At 37.5% G+C, this 22,225-nt stretch overlaps 2 protein-coding genes and 1 pseudogene across 3 annotated transcripts; 1 reads left to right on the plus strand and 2 right to left on the minus strand.

Annotated features, from left to right (window-relative positions):
• Nucleotides 1-1,027: 1,027 nt before the first annotated feature.
• LOC113767822 lies at nucleotides 1,028-4,169 on the minus strand (annotated as a pseudogene).
• On the plus strand, nucleotides 4,116-7,596 carry LOC113768633 (transcription factor TCP9-like). 2 transcript variants are annotated; one of them, XM_027313071.1, is made up of 3 exons: nucleotides 4,116-4,758; nucleotides 5,328-5,452; nucleotides 5,980-7,596. In XM_027313071.1, exon 3 carries the CDS (start codon nucleotides 6,023-6,025, stop codon nucleotides 7,292-7,294), a length of 1,272 nt encoding a protein of 423 aa, XP_027168872.1. In that variant the 5' UTR covers nucleotides 4,116-4,758; nucleotides 5,328-5,452; nucleotides 5,980-6,022; the 3' UTR covers nucleotides 7,295-7,596. The 2 variants fall into 2 exon arrangements, with proteins under 2 accessions (XP_027168872.1, XP_027168871.1); XM_027313070.1 differs by lacking the exon at nucleotides 5,328-5,452.
• An 11,636-nt stretch (nucleotides 7,597-19,232) lies between these two features.
• Nucleotides 19,233-22,190, minus strand: LOC113767824 (protein FAR1-RELATED SEQUENCE 5-like). Its single transcript, XM_027312026.1, has 4 exons — nucleotides 20,002-22,190; nucleotides 19,632-19,920; nucleotides 19,402-19,488; nucleotides 19,233-19,304 (listed from the first exon to the last, which is right to left on the minus strand). The coding sequence occupies exons 1-4, from the start codon at nucleotides 22,188-22,190 to the stop codon at nucleotides 19,233-19,235; spliced, it is 2,637 nt and encodes an 878-aa protein (XP_027167827.1).
• Between the last annotated feature and the right edge of the window lie 35 nt (nucleotides 22,191-22,225).

Raw genomic sequence — 22,225 nt, forward strand, 5'->3', positions numbered from 1 at the left:
TCCAGTTCCATTTTCCATTCTATTCCTTTTTTTTTTGTCAATTATCCGTTGGTTTTGATATTAAGGGAGATATGCTTGGAAAAAGTTTAGAAAAACCTAGTTGAACGTCTAGATTATTATTTGGTATGAAGTTAGCGAAGATAAAAATTCAGAAAAAGAAAAAAATTCGCCTCTTGATTACTTTAGTTGTAGGGAATACCAGAAAGTTAAAATTTTGAATCATTAACAATTTAAAGGAGGTGACCCAAAAATGGAAGCAACTTGTTTCTCAATTTTTGCTAGTTGTAACCATGGTTGGTTGGCAGCATAAGTTTTAGACCTTACCAAAATATGTACAACTCAGTAGAAAATCAATGGTAAAGATGTTAGAACAGTTGAGGCAGAAAAGAGGAGAAAGGCCAACAAGACAAAGACATCAGAGGAAAAGATGAGGGGAGTGGGGGAGAAGAAAGGAATTCACAAGATGAAGCGACATTGGGGTTATGGATAAATAAGCATTTTTAAGGGAGTTCATTGTAATATTGCAAAAACTTGTTACAATAGGGGGCTGTAAGTTTGTAGATTATAATAGTGTTTATAATATAACATGACTCTTTAGCAAAAGTTCAAATTTAGTACTACTAGAATATCTTTTGTGGTTTAGAAAAAAAAAATTAAATTTAATCATTTTATTCTATATCATGAACCAAATGAAGAGATAAATACATTTAAAAAATTTTAAATTACAAATTATCCAATATATTAAATAATTATTGAATTATGCATCCAAATAATATATTTAAAAGCACTTAATCACTTGATAATTACTTATATAAAAAATCCTATTGGTGAAATACTTCTCAATAAACTCCTGCGATGGCAAATAGGTCTATAGAAAAGTTTTTCGGAAATTTTTTATGTATTAGAAAAGTTGAAGGGAAAATTTTTTTAAGTGTGTAGGTTAAAAACTTTGATAAGTTTTTTGGGGTTCCTGTAACAAAAATTGTTAAAAAACTAGTAGCATACAAACTTGTAAAAAACTTGGGGTTCCAAACAGGCCCTATATTCTGTTAAAAGTTGAATGTTACAGTCAAGTCAAATTCATTTTTAAGAGTTGTAAATTGCCTCTTGCTTGGTGCTTACAACTGGATATTAAGGTCCAAGAAAGCACTACGACAACTACTACTGGTGTCAATAAGGAATTCGACTTTTCAAAAAAATATGGTCAGAAATTGGAAAAAATAGGGAGAAGGCCCAACAAGACAGCAGCAAAACTGCGGGCGCCAACAAATGAAACACAGATTATTCTCCGTTTGGCACTTTGAGGTAGACAAATTCAGCATTCTCGTCACCTCATCCGCCAGAAGTACAAGTCCTTCATTCTTGCAGAACTCCACAATTTCACGCTGGTTGTCCTCCACAAGAACCTTTACACAATGCACAAAATTTGACCAATTAATTCTTATCTTAAACCAATTTTTAAGAAACTGAACAAGGAAAGAAAGAAAAACTAAATTCCAATATCCTACAACCATAATGGAAAACTATTTCTTGGTCCATGAGGTGCAAATATCATGTCAGTGCTCACCTGCCCCGTTGGATTGCCAGGATTTATCACAACTAAAGCCCTAACGCAAACACCATTGGACTTGGCAGTTTCCAACTGTTTCTTAAGCTCAGAGATTTCCAGTCCCCACCTAGTTGCTTCATCAAGATAATAAGGAACCTCGAATTAATTAAGAATTTTGCATCAGAACCCACGTTGATGGTAACCTATATTCGACTAATAGTTCTTGAATATAGTGTTGAGTAACTGCCCAGTTGCACTTGCAGAAGTGTACTTAATTATATAGCCTGCAACCTCTCAGTAAATATCATCACATCTAATGACAACTTAATTGGATTGAAGAATCTCTTGTAAAATGGAAATAGAACATATGAGAGAACCACCATGGAGGGCAGTTGAAGCGGAGAATAAAGAGGTACTGGGGAATAGGGCAAGAATTCCATCCTTCTCTGACCTTTATCAGTAACTGCATCATCATATGAACCTAAAAGAACGGGAGAAGGTAGGGAGTGAGAAAAATTAGAATATGAAATCCCTAGAACATGATGAAGAAAAGTATGTCAGTAGCATGCACCATCAGTCAAAAAGATTTCATTTGGGCCAGCAGGAAATCCATCACACTCTTCGATACCAGAAGCAATGGTGTCACGTAACCCTTTAATTCCCTGGTTTAAAGGGGCACACTACATCTGAAATTAGTTACAATACTGGTTCAAATTAAAATAAACTCAAGATGAATGTTTTTACCTGACTATGACTATATGCACCAGTTGCTCTTCCAGGAATTTGATCCAAGATCTCGAAGGCTCACTCTAGAGCATCAGCACTGCAGAAGAGGTGAAAGAGGCAAAGATCAATTATTGCTACAAAAGAAAAAAAAAACCTATTACGTTTGAAATTGTCTGGATACAAGAATGTTAAACATTCTAATTCGTGTAAAAGCTTAAAATTTAACACTTTTTCCTTACCTGAATAAACCTTTGTCTCACTTCTGTCCAAAATGGCTGGATGGTCACATAAAGCAAGTACCTAAGATAGGGACGATGATCACTACAAATGCTGAAAAACAGAAAAAAGTTATCATAGTCAATACAAGAAAGTGATAGGTATACATCACGTACCTCCATGAAAAAAGCGATAGGTTGGTGGCCCAAAGATTGAGGATTCCCAATGTTGCAGTAAATTATCTGCCAAATTTTTAATGAACAAGCAATTGTAATTACAAAAATTTATTCTGGTATTAATTAATTATTTATTTTGTTAAGATGCAGACACCCCCAGCAAAAAAAGAACTTCTAGAAAGACTCGCTTATTTGCCATGTCCAAAGAAAATTCAATTTTGAATCTTTAACATAGCAAAGCTTATCTCTACTTGGTAAGAATCATTACAAAAGGTGGTGAAGATGATCAAAAAGCTTGCCAGTATGCATTCCTAAGTTGGCTTTGAAGAGCGGAAAATTCTGTACCTCATCAAAAAGGATGAGAATCAGGATTCTGCTTTAAATCCTGCTCTAACTTCAGCAAAATTAAGCATTCTGCAAGACCTCCTCAGAAATGACAAGTACCAGATTTTGGATTTAATCACATTCAGACATTCACTCAGTCACTGATGCTAGAGGAAAAAACATTTTATAACTTCCCATCTCTGTTTTCCTTTAATTGTTAATGATATGGACGATTTGCACTTGTGTCCTAAACTAGCATCCGACTCCACAGATGAATAGCCAATGTATCAAGGCAATAAGTAAATTAACTAGGCCAAGGTCACAATCTCTCCACGTACAGCATACTCACATTTCAGACCTGGGAAAAGTAACACTGAAAAGTCTATTTACGAGGTCAGCAAGATGCTTTGAAGGTAATAACAAATACCCTTTTCGTCTTCCTCTCTGAAAAAGATCAATAAACTTGAAAATTCGAGACAAAACCAGATAAGCTACACCCAAGTTGTTCACAAGCTATTGATGACCAAATTGAGTAGGCTTAGCCGTACTCAAGTTACTTACAGGAGATCACATATTGTCCATTCAAATTGAGCATAGATCAAATAACAACATGGAATCAAAGTCAGAAGAGATCAAACTACCACTTAATAGTCAACTGTTTCATCTCCATTTTTATACATTCATTCAAATAATGCTTCGTAGAAAAGAAAAAACAATTGCAGGAAAGAGTGATCCAGAATAAAACACACACACCAAAAAAAAGATCATTAAGTCGGACCCACAACCAATTTGAAAAGGATACATGATCAAGCATCTCAAATCGAGGCAACAACTACTAGATACCCCAACCAAAAAAAAGAGTCAACCTTTAGTGCATAGTCATGATCACCCCGCTACAATCAATAGTGGAATAGGGCATGCTCCCTCCCCAAGGCCGAAATATAAATTCCAGCAAAAGTCAAAAGCTTTATGAGTTTTTTTAACCAGAAAATGGGTAAAACCCAGATTCAGAACAAAGAAATAAAAGCTATAAAGTTTGCAGAAGCAATGAAAGAGCGAAGAATAGCAAAAACTAACAAGGCAAATCAGAAAATAAATCCCAAAAAGGGTGAAAGAAGAATACCTTTGGATTGACGGATTGAAAGAGTAACAGGGGTGGTTGAATCATTGGAAGCCATGGAGTTAGGAGAAGCAGGAAAATAGGAGGATGGAGAGCAGCTGCGGTCAAGAAATGTAGAGGACTGGTAATAGACGATTGATGGGAAGGAGAAGAAGAGGAAAAAGATGATGTTGTAGGATGAGAAAGAAGGGAACAGTGTGACGTCGAGGACGGGACAGGAGGCAAAGTAGGGCCATGGAACACAAGTGAAAGCTATCCCTGGCGAGATTTGTGGTTTGGCCGGCCACGAATCTCCGCATTGCCAAAGGTAATACCGTAATAGTAATAGAGAGAGAAACCGGGTTTTCATTTTTGCATTGCCACGAATCTCCGGTCCCCGCTCGGCCTTTGTTCACTTTCAAGTAAAACCGGGGTTTTTCATTTTTGCATTTTGCTGACTTTTTATTTGGGACTCTTGACTTTGTCTTAACTTTTGTTTGACCGACCAGCCCTAATTCCTAATTCTTCACCTCACCCCCAGCCGTCACCACCGCAATTCCTACCCCACTTCCCTTCCTCCCCACCCAATATGCCTCCTCCGCTCATCAGAGACATGACCGTAGCCTTGTCTCCGTCAATACCGACGCCGGCGACTTCATGTTGCTAAGGTGGGTTTCTTTCTCTTCATTTGTCCTTTTTTTTTTTCGTTTTTATTCCTTTGTTGCAAGTATAAAATTGTAATTGGCATCTGCTTTGCTCTTGGGGGATTGACTCTGAAAGGGACGACAAATTGATGCTTATTGTGGGTTCTTTAAAACTTTTTCGTTTGATAAAAAACTTCGATGTGTGGACTGATCCCACTGTAACATAGGCCTAGTGTTTGAAGGATAGTACCAGTGGTAGTTTAAAAAGTGCATTAATATAAGAACCAGGATAGTAGGAATTGATTCTACTATTTGGGAATCAAGTTTTGTATCAGTGTTTTTTTTCATTTTTGGCACTTGCATTTTAGATTAAGCTTCGCACGTAAGAACTGGCCAGAGATCATATTCTGCAATAATTTGTTACATATGGATTCTAAGAAAAAGAACTAAGATGTATATATTGGGCCTAGAAAATTTTTTAATAACTCGACGTATAGAAACCTAACATGTCAATACCTGAATAAATACTATGACATGTTTTCAACTAAACAAAACTTATTATACTTCAACTTGTTCTTTTTTGGTTCTTTCAGATGATGTTGCTCCGTCAAAGTTTTAGATTGAAACAAGTTATTACAGTATTTCAACTCGAGGGAGTTGATGAATATACATAATGGCAGTGGTATTGCCTGTGGAACATTGGAACTGAATTAAAGAGGTAATTTTCAATTTTTTTTTTCATTGTCTTAAGATTTTAAGATGTAATATTAGATTTGTATTTAGTTTGGATGGATTTGGAAGTTGTTCTTCTTCATTTGTGAAGTTATTGGTTTGATTGTATGTGTTTGAGTTTTCAAAGTTGGTATTACTTTGTGGGTATGATACGTAGGAAATGGGTAGGAAAAAGGAAGCCACCAAAGTGTATGTACTTTTTGTGGTGTTCAAGGTTATATATATTTATGACATCATGATGACAATACATAGTTCTTAGACCTGTCCAACCCCGATCGAACTCTTTGACTCCTGACCCCTTGAGTTCGGCCGAGTCATTACTCGGTCTGAGTTTCAAAACATAGCTTTTCAGAGTACAATTGAAACCCCAATCAGTGAATACAATCCCAGTCCTGATGCCAAAGTCCAAACCCTTTCCTCTGAATTTCAGTTGCTCCAAATGACTTCGTCTGTCCACACCTACTGCTGTTTTGATTACTGATTGCTCTCTCCATTCTTCATTTCTTTTTGCAGATTTTTAGGTGATTTCTTTTATATTAAGGTTTTTGCTTTTAGCATGGCCTCTGTTGAGAACAGCCAGAACCTTGAACCTGACGATGACGAGGTTAACAATGATGCACACGATCTATTACTCGGTGACCCACACCATTACACTATCACAGCCGTTGGGCCTGCTTTCGAACAGTCTCCTAGGGTGGCGGCGGCGGTGGACCCAACCCCATCTCCACCTCCACCACCGCCTCCTTTTCTGCAGTCCTCTGATATCGTTCCAATGCTCAAGGAAGAGCCTGCAGATAATGACGTTGAGGGCTCAATCCCAGTCGGCCTCACCCCCATTCATCACCTTGATAAGCCCATGCTGCTGGCGCCTCCCAAGAGGTCCTCCAAGGACCGACACACCAAGGTGGAGGGGCGCGGCAGGAGAATCCGCATGCCTGCCACTTGTGCTGCCAGAATCTTCCAATTGACACGGGAGCTGGGCCACAAGTCCGACGGTGAGACTATCCGGTGGCTACTGGAGCGAGCGGAGCCAGCAATCATTGAAGCCACCGGTACTGGCACTGTTCCGGCCATTGCCGTCTCAGTTAACGGGGCATTGAAAATTCCGACCACATCGAGCACCAGTATGACGGCCACTGAGGGTGACGGGGCTAGGAAACAAAGGAAGAGAGCCTCCACGAGCGAGTTTTATGAGGTGAACGATAATTCCAGTTTTGCACCTGTCGCACCCATTACCCCACAAGGTCTGGTGCCGGTTTGGACGGTGGGAGCACACGGGGCCCCTGGGATGGTTCCCACAAGTGTGGTTCCAAGCGGTGCGTTTTTTATGATCCCTCCTACTGGCGCCACCATTGCTGCTGCTGCTGCAGCTGCAGGTGCTGTTCCTCCCAGGCCTTCTAATCAGCCTCAGTTGTGGGCCATACCTGCAGCAGCAGCTACGCCGTTTTTTGGCGTTTCAGGCAGGCCCATTTCTAATTTTGTGTCCGCAATGGAGCCTGGGCCTTCGGTTAATTTTGCTACTGATGGTGGTGGGGGTGATGAGGGTGAGGGTCGTATGGGGTCTGCATTGCCCAATATTGTTGGGAGCGGAGATAAGAATTTTTCAGGGAAGATTTCCGCAATGGCTCCATTTGCCAGTAGTACTAGTAGTAGGGATGGTGCAGCAACTGTTGGAACAAGGGCGACTGGGAGTCCTACTGGTGCTACTTCAGCTCAAGTGTTGAGGGACTTTTCACTGGAGGTTTACGATAAGAGGGAACTTCAGTTTATGGTTGGTGGTGCTGCTGCTGGGGCGGGGAATGACCAAACTCCATCTTCGAAATCCTGATAGAAGATAAAAATAGATGGGTGGACTGACAAAATGGTTAGGGCTTTAGGAGGTTAGCATTTTTTTTTCTAATAGTCCTAGAGCAGACAACACAATCCTTCGTTTTTAGATTCTGCTAGTTTTTTTTTTTTTTTGGTTCTTTTTTTCCCCTTTTTATCTAGTAGTGAGTATTCTTTTAGTTTCCCCAGTGGAGGCTGTCTGTTTTGCTAATCTCTTAGCTGGGTAGAAACTTATAGGGATCATTTCTAAGGATGAACTTGTTTTGCTGATCTTATATAGTAGTAACTCCTCTCGTTCTTCCCCTTTCCGTCTGCAGTTTCCGCCTAGCATGCAAATAGAATGGCATGTACAAAAATTGCGGAAAATAAATAGGACTGGAATCAATAAAATACTGGTTCAATGGAAAACTTGCTACCGAGCGTAGTCGGTATCGGTAAATTGTTGGGGCCGTGGGTCTACAGCTCAAAGAAGCATCCCCTCGCAATCATTTGAGTACTGTTAAAGAGTAATAATAATTAATGTGTCTAAATTGATGAAGGTAATCAATCTCTACTGGCGATGGTATCGTGGTGGTGGTTTCTGCCTTTCTGGTGGAGGATTGTTAGAAAAACTTCCCGGCCTCGCCTCCTGTGGTCAAATTTATTTAATGCAGAAGTGCACGTGAGATTGGGAAGTTGCACGTGCATCGTGGGTCCCCACTCCTCAGTCCCCCGTATTGTTTTGTTATTTATCGGTCGGCTTAGCTAAGTGATGATGGTATGTTTGTTGGACAAATCGGTTTGACAAGGATAGTTATACAGTATGTTGAGAGTGGTTTTTACCACAAAAATGTTATTAGACTGACAAAACCGCCTGTCAAAACAGTCACGTGTCACATCATTTTCGTACAAACTCAGAAGATAATAAAGAAAGAAAAAAGGGGTACAAAAAACGGGCAACCGGCACTAATATACCTACAAGAGCAAAGTGCTTTTGTATCAGTATTAGTAGAACCTGCAAATAGCCAAAGTATTATCTTTCCGTCTGTAAAGCAGATAAACTTCAACAGATTTGCAACGGAAGAGACGAGACAATGGGATGGGTGGCATAAAAACCGGCAGATCTATGGAATTAGGAGTACGATAAGGAAAGTGCAGTACAAAAGCAAAAAGCAGCTAAGAGAAGAGGAAGGGCGTGGGTGTGCAGACGGTGCCGGAAGGCCCGGAACTAGAATCAAAACAAAAAATGAGCACAATGAGCAGCGTATCATCCGTCATGGAGAACGAGTGGAACTGTTCTGGCAGTAGAAACATCAGGTACGTATGAAATTTGATCATTGAAAAACCCTAAAATCTGTTGGGTAATGACTTGATTGTTGTAGAAACTAGGTATGATTACCTTGAAATTATTATTAATGTATAAGCAATAGATGATAGCAGCAGCGAATTTCGTAATAGTTGGTTGGGATAAGCATATATGCACATGAATTTGGGCAAAATCTTGAAAAAAAATAAGAAGATGTGAAAAATGAAATTGAGGGGAACCTCGGGAGAGGAGGGGAAGGAACACACGGAGCGGCATTGTGTATTTCTTTGAAGACGTATATTGTTTTGTGATTGTCACTTAAGAGGAAATTTACATAACAAAATAGTTCAGAGGTCCAATTTAGAACAAATGCTAGTTGTGGTAGCTCAATTACAAGGAATGAAACTAGAAAGATTAGTCGCGTATAGTCTATAGTTCAAAATTTCCAACTTTCCGATGAAGTCTAGAACAAAAAAGATAAGAGAACAAACATCAACCCAAAACCGTGAAAAGAAAAAAGAATTTGTAATTACACCAGAACAAATTCAATTTCACTACATATTCGGGGAATCAGATGAATTCCCTTTAAGAATCACATCACTTTTTATGATTGATGCTGCACTTCAGTTACATAACTCCAGAGATTGCATCAATGTGAATATATTTGCACATTATAGATTCTTACAGTTCCCATATAGATGATGTTAGCTTGCAGAAATTTTTTATGATTGATTGAACTTCTAAAATATTGTTGAGAAAATGCCAGTGTTTGTGCGTATAATCATGGGAGGCACCGCAACCTTTCAGAAAAAAGGGTAAACATATACTCATTAAGTACTCATTTGCCTTCAAACTATGGTGCCCAAAGGTAAATACTATCACCCCAGCAAAATCACATCAAATTGTCCAACAACCCCTAGAATCCAATTGTTTTACTATTCTTTTTTTCCGTTGTTTATAAGCCACAACTGAATCCAAGATTGGATGAGCAATAAGCAGTGTTATGATGCAGCTAACTTGCACTGCAGAGTCAGCAAAGTAAAGCATAAAACTGGGATTCCTGTGAAAAAGCAGCCAATTCTCCCAGTCCAACAATTATAAGACCTACTAATATCTCAAGTTATCTCCTTTCCACTAAACATTACCACATGTAAATCATCCGCCAAATCACAAACAGCACATTTCATGCTAGTGGTTTGTATGTCTGAAGCAAAAATAAAGCAAAACAACGATACAAAGGGATTTCTAAAAATTTGAAATTAAAAAAAAAAGGAGCAACATTTTAAAGTAAAAATAAAAATAAAAAGACTTCACAGTTGCCGTTAAATAAAATAGAAAGTAAACAAGAAAACGAAAAAAAAAAGAAAGAAACAAAGAAGGATTCTACCATAACAGAAATGACCAGTTTTTGCCACTACCACTACCTAAAATTATTATAAGCTACAAGCAATAGTTTTGTATATTTCATTTATATATATATATATATATATATGGGTAAGAGTAGTATTAGTATAATGGGTGAACCTTTTCGGTAGTAGTAGTATCATGGCAATAATGATGAATTCAATGTGAAAACACAGGGGGGCCACTGATGAGATGGAATACATACAAGGAAGGAATGGATTTTATGGAGTCAACCATAACAGCATCATGCCATTAGCTGATCCGACAGACGACATTGACGTTGATAGAGAAGCCAAATGGATGAATGAACCGGTAATTAGTTAAGCAAATATGTGATGTAGTGCTGAAATAAATTTGTTGGTAGTGTATGGAAATGTAAATTTTTTGTTTTTACTCTTGTTATAGATGAGGTATAGGAGCATTTGCTCGACGCACATGGTACGCGAGGTGATTGATTCATTGAACATGAATCAGATTATTGCTGTGGAATCCATGGGATTGGGATCACTACTAGAACTTAAACAGTTTGATATAAATGAGGAGCTAATGTCATGGCTGGTGGAAAATTTTGATCCAAAAGATAGTTCACTAAATGTTCATGGAGTTAAATTAACAGTCTGTCCGAAAGATGTGGAGTTTGTGTTAGGGCTAAGAAATGAAGGAATTGATTTGATTGATAACAAGCTAGTGATGGATAGGAGCATGGAAAAGGAGCTAAACATTGAGATTGTCAGGGGACATGTAGGACTAGTAAATATTTGTAGGAGTCTGCTGAGTCTGGAAAGTTGGGGAAAGGAGTTTAGGGTGAAATTTATGTTGTATATGATAGGTAAGTTTTTGAATCCTACAACTTATGGGGTGCATAGGTCACTAATTCATGTTCTAGGAAATATGGAGGATTTGAGGAAGGTAAATTGGGTGAAATATGTTATTGACGGACTAATTAAGGGAGTTGAATTAAAGGTGGCTATGCACGGATCAGATGTGGGAGGCTGTGTGGTGTTCTTAATGGTAAGATGAACTCTTAGTTAGTGTAAAGTTGATAAAAGTGGAAAATCACATGTACAATTTTACATTTAATATGTTTTAAATTGCAGATGCATTATTTGGAACATGTACACCTAAAAGGAAGGAATTTTGTTCCGATATGCTTTAGGTCCACTCCGAGAATTGGTGAATGGGAGCAGACTGAGTTTATAATAAGAATATCTCGTCTTCGATCAGCCGGCGTCTTTAGTGGAGCAGAGGTAATTTCATTTAAGGATAAAGTAAAGCAATTTAACATTTCCTAATTTATGAGCATGTTTATGGAATTGTTGTAGGCGGAGGTAATAGTAGAAGATCGAGAATGTGATAAAAATGTGAGGGCATCAGAATACTATTTTAAAGAGCAAACACAGCTACGTGGAATCTTGCGCGAGCTTAAGGGCGATATTATGCAGCTGAGGAAAAGACAAGAGTCGCTTGAATTCGTAGTATGCAGGATGGAAAAAACATTATGCGAAATTCAGCCAGAAGTACTTGCTGCAATTGTTCGAAGAAGTGAAGAATTGAAAGGGCAGCAGCTGCATAAAATAGGGTATCCAAATAAGATCGTAACCAATGATGAAGTTACATCAACTCCCAACAGCTTCAACCCAAGGACTCCATGTAAGAATAAACAGCCGACTAGCAATTCTGATCGATGGGTCGTTGATAGTGAAGATGCAATCACTTCACCACTTAAAGGAAAGAGGCATAAGCCCCCTAGTTGCGCAGATACCCTAAAGCGAGCCACTAAAGCGAGACTGTGTGCACTAGGTGGGGAAGTTGGATCAAATTTTGGAAAAAAAACTGAAAAAACCAATATAGAATGCTCAACCAACAAAGGAGAAAACATGCAATGTAACGATGAGGATGGAAAATACATTACGAAATATGATGGCAGTAGGCTAAGTCCATATCAAATGGGGGCCATGATTGGAATACAAAGTCAGCCTAAAAGTGGCACTCCGAATCAGGTATCTAACTTAGTTTAATAGTTTTTTGACAATGTGTATAGGTTTATAGATCCATAATTTAACTTTAAACATTGTGTTTAGTTTAAAGCTAGAACGGGTAGGGCTCCTAATCCAACAACCGCGAAGGCCAACCGTAGCATAGAGGTATAACTATATACATACCTTGAGTGTAGGCCCAAATCTTACCTCCATTTTTTTTCTATTACACTGTTAATTTCACATGTTTATTTATACATTAGTTTTGTGAATGTCCAGGCAAATAATGCAGTCACCGTGGAATCGGATAATAACATGAGGTGGAAAGTTTATGAATATATTATGAATACCAAGCTACCCAACACGTTAGTTTGTTACTGAGCCTCTAATGTTTTTGTGTATTTGAAAGTCCATGTGTGTTATATAAATTACATGCTATTTTGTATACTGATGTTATTGTTGGAAATGTCAAGCACTGTGATTGTTCACATAATGTCTCATATGGCATCAAGGGATGCCATGCAGTCACTTCAACCAAGGCAATGGATAAGTTCAGAGGTAATAAAACACGGATTTTATTGTTTTATATAGGAGAATGCTCAGATTTTATTTTGTATGGCTGAAACAATTGTGTAGGTCATTTCATGCTATGCTTCGATGTTGACGACCGAGGCAAGAAAATCCTCGATGAATGGTGTATACAAGATTTGGTATTTGCCGGTTGATTTTTCGGTATATACTTTAAAGTGGTTTGATAGTTTGTTTACCAATATCTCTAAATACTTTTATAAGGATTATGAATGACCGAACATAATGAAGTGTGTTAATAATTGATAGTTGTTGATCACGTGACAGGTTGAAGCCCTCAAATCTCAAACAACTTGCATGGAATTGTATTCTGCCTTTCTGACAAGAGATGGCTATGGCGGCCCCATCCATGAGTGTGAGAAGGTCTATTTTCTTGTAATGCAGCCCTTAAAGTTGTATTTTGTTAACTGCTATTATTTGGTTCAGAAATTTTTTTCTTTGTTGTTGAAGATTTGCATCCCGCTGAATTGGACTGCCAATCATTGGTTCTTATGTGTGATTGATTTTTCAACAAAACGGGTTGATTTGTTTGACTCACTACATAAGTATATTGAGAATGAATCCAGACTTGCAATGGCGATGCGCATTGTAAGTTTTGAACTAGAACGAATGCTCTAATACTGAGACTTATATGAAATCTAATCATTTCCTGGCTTTAAATTAGTGATCCTTTGAACTTACATACTATGCATTATGGTGCTATTTGAATTTAGTGCAAAAAGCTACAAGAAGCCTTACTTGTTGGATGTGCCAGTTCTTTTTCAATGAATTTGGGGGACTTTCATTTTGACATTCCAAGATGGTGTCCTTCCCAGCAGAATGAGTGAGTTTGTAAAGTTGTATGAATCTGTGTGTTGTGCTATATTCTGGCTGTGATTTTGTAATTCTGCTTTATATTTGCAGTTGTGATTGTGGATTGTATTTGCTAAAATTCATGGAGTATTGTGACTGCATGTGCGAAGATTTGTCAATTGAGGTAATTATTGACGAAATTATACATATTATACTGTTCTATTATTGAATTTAAATTTGGGATATGATGAATATAGCATTACTTTGCTTTAATTTTCAGCTCGATTCTGAAGTAGACCGAATGAAGATGGCAGTTAGGCTCTTTTTGTATGACGGGAACGTGATGAGGGATCGAGGGATGAGGATAATGCGATTGATGGGCATTGATGTATAATTGAGTGGTACTCCCATTGCATCCGTTTTTTGTTTAATCTAGGTCCATGTGAAGCAATAGTTAGTCGGGTTATTCAATATCCCTTTTGAGATGAAGGTTTTGTGTAAATGGGTAATCGATGCCCACAGTTTGTACCAATGATAGGCTGAACAAACACCTCTAAAAGTCAGAGGTAGACATTGGGCTTTTTTGAAAAAAGCCTATGCACAAATATCTCTTAACAATGGGCATTGGCCTTGTATTTTGTTACTTGTGGGTTTTGTAAGCCTACAATGGCTAAAACAATATTACTCATGTTTTTGCCTCTCTGTTGTCGTAACCCGTGTATGGGCCATGAATGCACATTGCGTTTGGCAGTTTGCATCTATATTATATTTTCATTTTGAATTATCGCGTATTGTATTTTCAGTTTTCATTCAATTGAAAACTGAAAATCCATCATGCGCCTATTTATTGCACATGCCGTAGGTAAACTTCTATACAATTTGTCTAACATAATTCAAAGTTACTTTTTGTACATGGCTACTTCACGAATCTCGGATTCAGTTGGCAGCCATCAATGGCCAACTAAGATTTGCAGATGTGGTAGGATTTGCATTGTTAAAGTTGTGCAAAAATCGAATGCTAATCTTGGGAGATTTTACTATGCCTGCCCCAAGGAGATGGTTAGTGACGAAATTTTTGATTTTCTTAAAGTCATCGTGGTAATATGAAGACCATTTAATTTTCTTTGACAGGACAAATGCCCACATTTCGGTGGCTTTTGTGATGAATATGCTAAGTCATGTAACCGCAATGATGGTGGGCTCAATGCCAATGTTCCGACCGCCCAGGAAGAGGAAATCAAAATGCTCAAAGGACAAATAGAAGCGCTCCGAACTGAAGTGAAGCAAATCACGGAGGCTATGTCTAAGCTGAAGGTGATTGCATGCTGCGTAGGGTGCATTGTGGCTATTATCCTTTTTAAGGTGTGATCACTATTAAAATTTTATTTAATAGTCATTAGGCCAAACCGCAGTTACAGAGTTCCAGTTGATGTATTAGTTTTTTTTTTTAAAGCAACTGTGGTGGCTTTTTGTTTAGCATTCAGTTTTTAGTTTTAATGTATTAGTTTGGTTCCCTTGCAAAGGGCCTTAAAATGATTAGTTGTGGGTCTTCAACAGAATGCAAAATGTGCCACACACATACAATATGTGCTATCCGTATCTTCTGAAATTGGACCAAAATAAAAGGGGAAATGAACATATTAAAGGCCAGCTTGGAACATTTACTACTACATAGAAGTCAAAGCCAACAAAGACATACAGTCACCATTCCCCCACAATGGGATGCAGACAAAAATAAAAGAGGGAATGAAAATAGACCTTAGACCAACCTGGGACACTTACTACTACGTAGAATGAAAATACACCTTAGGGAATGAAAATACATCTTAGACCAACCTGGAACACTTACTACTACGTACAACGAAAATGCAACACTAATATAGCCACCATGAATTGTGAACCAACAAACAGTTATAGCCACCATTCGCTTAAATCAAGAGGCAATGGTAGAAGCCATATCACCTGTTAATCGACTCTGGTCATGGAGGAAGTCTTGTTGGGAAAAAGCCGCCATTGCACAATAGCTTTCTCCAGAAATTCCTTGTAACAATGCCTAGTTACTTGAACAACAATTGCTGTGTTCAAGCTCTCTCTAGTTTCAAAGCTAACATCTACTCGGTCTGGCTTCCATAAAAACCATACGTCCTCCAATCTCTCATCATCGTCCCCAAGCTGAAGTTGTGATACAGCACTACCACGGTATCCCTTCTGGTCGAAGTACTCTGCCACGGACCATTCATTAAAGTTGGCTCCAAATAAAACCCACATGTCAGCAAAATTATGAGCCATTATTATGTCCATGTTTATGCGAAGTTGCTTGTGGCTGAAAGGATAGCAGGAGTATGTCATAATAGCAGAAGAACGGCAAGCAGGCATCTTCGGAATGTCTCTGTTTCCCCAACGAGTATGCCCTCTAAAGATTTCTTCATTAGCAATTTCTGTTCTCTCCGTTTTTGCCACTATTGTATGAACTGGTGGGTCATGAGCATAGTGTGTGTTATTTATGAAGATGGTTGCCCTCTCAGTGAGCCATGGTACTAGTACGAAATTGAGTGGATGGCAAGAGTTTTGTTGGATCACACTCTGGTTAGGGAAAAGAGGGACAACATGAGACTCGGTGAACACTTTGTATTGATGCATCACGTGGGGTCTTACAATGAAATTTGAATTGGATGCACTTGGTTGGTACAACCTCTAACCCTTCATAACTACGATCAGTAACTGGGGAGGCCATGTGTTGTTCCCACCATTTTATAACTAAAGTTGGTGTCGACATCAAATCAACCCACGTGGTTGATTTGCAGCCAATATCCCAGCTGTTTAGGATGGGTTTCATAGAGTAGAGCAGGTGTTGAGCAACCATTGGGTTGTCAAGTGAAATCAATCATCCTAGCAACCTATGTTGTTTGTTCACGTTGATATGTCTCCATCACTAACACCCTGTTTGAATTGGAAAAAGCTGACCCCGATTTGATGTTGAAATTGGCAGCAATGTAAATGCATAACCTTACCCGGTGGGTAAGGTTAGTTGAAGCATGGATAATTTAGCAAAATGTGTTCGACCCAATGGATAACCACCCGTTTTGAGCTAAAGCACTTACTGGTATGGCTTTCCAACAGAAGACAACAAAATTTGATGGCATGGTTTCTTAAAGGCCTCGAGACATGTGTAATTTGCTTTTCCCATTTTTCAATGAATGACTAATTTCGGATTCAAAGCCCTTGGATTGTATATTGCTAGCTCCCATTGAAGCTGAAGTTGTTTTCTCCGCATGTTAAGTGATCAAGTCGAGCAACTTGCGTTTTATTTATTCTCTTAAGTGGTGTAAACACTTGATTTGATAATAACCCATTCTCGTATGGCTTTGTTATTGAAATTTGAATTGGAATACAAGCAAAATTAGAAGCCCAAAACAAATATATCTAAAAAAAAAATCCTAATAAGCTTAACTTACCATTTTTAATATATATAAGGTTAATTTACCATTTTTAATATTTATAACCTGAAATCCTAATAAGCTTAACTTACCATTTTTAATATATATATTTATGTATATATAACCTTCGTTAACATTATATGTATATATTCATTATGCTCCTCAGCTATTTCAAAATTTATCGCTGATTTGAATTCAGGCTTTTAATTTATAATTTAACACATTACTCACGTTTTAATCGGTTTGTAGTTCAATTGGTCTAAATTTATGCCCACAGTTTGGAAGTTTTGTAGTTTAATTTATAAATTGTTTTGAACATTTTTAATATATATAACCTAAATGTTTTGGTCTAAATCGTTTTGCCCACAGTTTTGAACATTTATTTAGCTTAACTTACCATTTTTAATATATATAAGGTTAATTTACCATTTTTAATATTTATAACCTGAAATCCTAATAAGCTTAACTTACCATTTTTAATATATATATATATATGTATATATAACCTTCGTTAACATTATAAATTAAATGAAGGATTTTTAAATGAAGGATTATGCCCACAGTTTGGAAGTTTTGTAGTTTAATTTATAAATCGTTTTGAACAAGTAAGAAATGATTGATGGATACCACAATACACCTTAGACTATACAATAATTAGTGATAAGTTTCAACTTTTATAGTTTACAATCATTAATCATAGGTAATATTAGTTACAAATTACAATAGTGACTCAATTTGCTTTTAATAGTGATAGCAAACGCACCAACATGTTCATGTGCAATTAATTGGTATTCATTTGATCGCGTATAGCTAGTATTATTTTGAAACCAATGATCAATGATTTAAGTAACACGTAAGAAATGGTTGATGGATACCACAATACACCTTAGATTATACAACAATTAGTGATAAGTTTCAACTTTTATAGTTTACAATGATTAATCATAAGTAATATTAGTTACAAATTACAATAGCGACTCAATTTGCTTTTAAATCGTTTTGAACAAGTAAGAAATGATCCATGGATACTACAATACACCTTAGACTATACAATAATTAGTGATAAGTTTCAACGTTTATAGTTTACAATCATTAATCATAAGTAATATTAGTTACAAATTACAATAGTGACTCAATTTGCTTTTAATAGTGATAGCAATCATACTAACATGTTGATGTGCAATTCATATGCATTCACTTAAACTGCTTAGTTTTTTTGTTCTCTATGCTTAAAGCCTTAAGATCACGTGAATACAGAATAAAAAGTTTCATGTTAATTATATAGTGTCATTTTAGATTCAAAACCGATACTTGCAAGTTACACGTTATGCAATCAAATATTCAATAATTAAAACATGAAAGGGTACCAAACTTTCAATATCTAAATTTTAACATGATTAAACCATGTACTAACTATTATTAATAGCATTTTTTGTATTAATAATATTGGTATATATTAGTAGTATATACCAATACGATACCCCGTTTCACCTGTCGAATTTGAAATCAAAATTGATTATTACCATCTCTCATAATCTCAACCCTTGTTATTACCAAATTAATAATCTCAACACGTAACATGTATCTCAACCCCTGTTATTACCAAATTCATAATCTCAACCCCTGATTCATAATCAGAATTGGTTATTACCAAATTAATTACCAAAGTCCCCCTAATTTTGCAGTTTCTTCGTAATAAGGTTAACTTACCATTTTTAATATTTATAACCTTCATAAACATTATAAATTAAATCAATGCTTTTTATATAGTACAAACTCAACGGTCAAGGATATTAATATATACAAACTAGTGATTGTCACTCAAGGACTTTAATATATCCCCTTACTGAGATCGTCATTCACATAAACCAATTCATAGGACACTTTCAATATTTCGTATGTGGTTAACAAATATGGTTTGGTTGGTTATTACAAATCCAATTTTATGTTATTCTATGAACCATACAAATAGTAGTAAAATTAGAATAATAACTTGGTTGTCTAAATGTCCCATGCAAATATCAATAACTTTACATTTTTTATTCGTAATTACTTTACATTTTTTATTCGTAATTCTCCGGCATTTTGATTGGTAATACAAACAAAGCTATGTTTGTAATTTGTCAGCTTTTAACCGTAATGTATGAAATATAACTAGGTATTTGTTACAACTTTAAAATATAAGTTGTAGTTTACTTCGGAATTTGTTAGGTACAACCCAAAAAGAAAAGGACTTCAGACACAAGTAAACATGGGCCAAGTTTACCGGCATGTCTCTGGACATGTGTGACTTACTTGGTCTGCTCAGGGGTTGTGACCCACAACGAAACTGACACTTACCTGCCTTTCAAACATGATACCCACAAACAAAAGGGCTTCAAACAAAGTTACGAATGCTCCCATTCAACCAATATCTATCTGGACAACTAACACCCATAGATAGATATTGGACTTCCTTTACAACCAATTAAAACTATGAGAAAAGGCATTGGAGTGCTGCTGCGATCCATTTTGGTCAATTTCATACCCCTGCTTCATGAGTACAGCAGTTACATTAGGATGCATGCAAATCCAAGTCTACTGACGAAGCTTAATTAAATCAAGATTGGTAATATACGTTTTTCACCTGATGGGTTCCACCTTGTTCTGTGTTACAGTAATACGCAGCTTCTTGATTGTGGAAAAAATAGGCTGATTGACTCAATTGCATATGCTGCATATAATTAAAAATTATAAGCAAATTTTTTTTTATACAAGATTTATTGCAGGTATAGTAAGCGATCTCTAAATAGATTTTTTATTTTATTAGCTATTATGATCAAATTGCTTCTAATAAGTACCCATGCAAAGGCATACCTGCTGCACCGCCCATGATTCTCGGGAATTAGAAGTTCCTGCTGGGTACTGATTAGCATGATCACAAGCTCTTGATCCTCCCAATGCATCTGACGAAGCTTCATCCCATATTCCATGACTATTACTTCCACCCAATACTCGTCCATCGAATGGTTCATTGCTGGCTGGATATCCTGAGACCAATACTGTGGGAATTCTGTTATGCTCATAAGACCCATGAGTTGCCCATACAACTTCAGGACCATTGCCACCCTTTTGACACGTCCTCTTGTTGTGTCCATCTCGACGTCTGCAAAATTTACTTGACATCAGTGCATATAATTTTTTATAATTTCAAAGGTCCATGCATTGCTATTTAATTTATGCTAACCCGCAGTTGCCACACTTGACATGCTTGTTCTTGTCTTTGTTTCGATGATCACCCTTGGCTATGGTTCTCACAGGATCTCGAATTGCAGTACGTGGCGCTTGTGTTCGAAGTTGAGATGGACCATCACCTCTCTGTGACCCAATTCCACGCTGAACAAAGGTCTCCTTCCATTTTTCAGTTTCCTTATGGATCACTGCTCTTACTGCTTCATACCCGTCCCCCATATGTGAGGCATAAAAGCACATACCTTTGCAATCTGTCATCAGTGTCCCGTACCTAGCTATCTGTTGCATTTCATCATATAGCCTCTCTGTTCCAAGGCTTCCCCCAACATCTATGTCTTCTTTAGCGTTCTTGGTCCACCTTTTCATTATGCAAGTTCGTGGAATTTTCTGCAAATTTTCCATTACCATAACCCGGAACATGTGAGCACATGGTAATCCTTTCCACTCAAACTTCTTGCATGAACACTTCATTTGACGAGTTTCCTTGTCCATCTCCACAACCCAAGTCCTCGAGTCCCGATATTTGGCAAGATAAAATAAACATCCGGATCCTGTATTTTCTCTCTTGAAGCAATCATACAGTCCTTGCCTTCCCAAATGCTTTCTAACATTGACAAAAATATTCCTGGTATAAGTTTCAGCTGCATGTTGTTCCAATGCATGCAATTCGGTAGACAGCATTAGAAATGTATCTTCTGTTTCATGACGTGCCTTTGACTCCTTCTCCCTCAAAAAGTCTAAGGCCAATGCATGAATTTTAACAAATTGGTACATTCTCATATTAGGTTTGATATACCTCTTCAAGAAGGCATTCATTTGCTCACACCGCTGTGTGCTTCTCATTCCAGCAAAAAAACATTCTCTAAGCAATGTCTCCGCCCATAATGATCTCTTTGCATACATCTTCTTGACCCAGCCATTCCCATCTAGTCCACAACTTGCTACAACTGCATGCCATTCTTCCTCGAACTCCTCCATAGGAATTGCTTTCTTCATAAATTTAGCAAACATTGAAGTAAACATGCTACATTTATTTGTTCCAGTCTCCGCATTTCTTTTTAGATGAAAGGTGCATAGGCGGTGTCTTGCATTCGGCAATACATTCTCAATTGCTCGGCGCATTGACTTGTCGCCGTCTGTGATGACTGAAATTGGTTTCTTACCTCCATTAGCCTTAACGAGGGTACCTAAAATCCATTCATATGCTTCCGTAGTCTCTTCTGAAAGCAATGCTGATCCAAAAATAATAGTGCCAAAGTGGTTGTTCACCCCGGCAAGAACAACCAATGGTTTGTGATACTCATTTGTGTTATATGTTGAGTCAAAAACAAGCACGTCTCCAAATGCTTTGTAATCCATTTGACCCACTGAATCCATCCAGAAAATGTTCTCTAGCCTTCCTTCTATATCCACCTTATACTCAAAATAAAACGTTGGGTCTGTTGCTGTTCGACCTGTAAAGTAACCAATAGCTCCTTCTGCATCCCCATTAGTTGTTTCCTTTTTCTCTTCTAGCTCAACGCGATTATACAGGTCCTTTAAAACAAATCCTATATTCCCATACCCTCCACACTGCATTGCAAAATATTTCATAATTTGGCTTGTTTTCGCACCAGCCATTCTCATTGTACTTGCTTGGGCATAATCAGCATCTGTGACCTTTCGGTGTGATCTTAGGTATTTGATAGATGATTTTGTTGCCATTTTATGGTTGTGCTCCTTCACAAACTCAGTTACCACATATTTATTCAAGCTCTTCTCATACTTAATACGCAAGCAAGCAGGGCAAAGCATCCTAGTCTCTGCTTTAGGTTGCCTAAACCTGTTAACATGACTTTTCCATTTCTTGTGTCTTTTACCCTCCCTGGAGCAGACAAATTTTCTGTACTTGGCTGTTCCGTCATCTTTCTTAGTTACATCTGCCTTCCTAACGCTAAATCCGGATATTTTGCCATACAGGTTGTAGAACTCGTATGCATGCTCTTCACTTTCAAAACTCATATTCATTACTTCGCCAACATCCATGTCATCCACAATATAATCTTCTCTCCGCTCATTGCTCAATCCTTCGAAATGCTGCATCGATTGATTCTCTTGCCCATTGTCACTGCTGTCCATGTGCCAACAGCTATAATCTCCTATATTTAGGTCAAATTCTAAACTCTTGCCCTCATCATCATTCATTCTCAACCTACACCACCAAATTAATTGATCAATTA

The sequence above is a fragment of the Coffea eugenioides genome, chromosome 4, assembly GCF_003713205.1.
Source record: "Coffea eugenioides isolate CCC68of chromosome 4, Ceug_1.0, whole genome shotgun sequence".
NCBI lineage: Eukaryota > Viridiplantae > Streptophyta > Magnoliopsida > Gentianales > Rubiaceae > Coffea > Coffea eugenioides.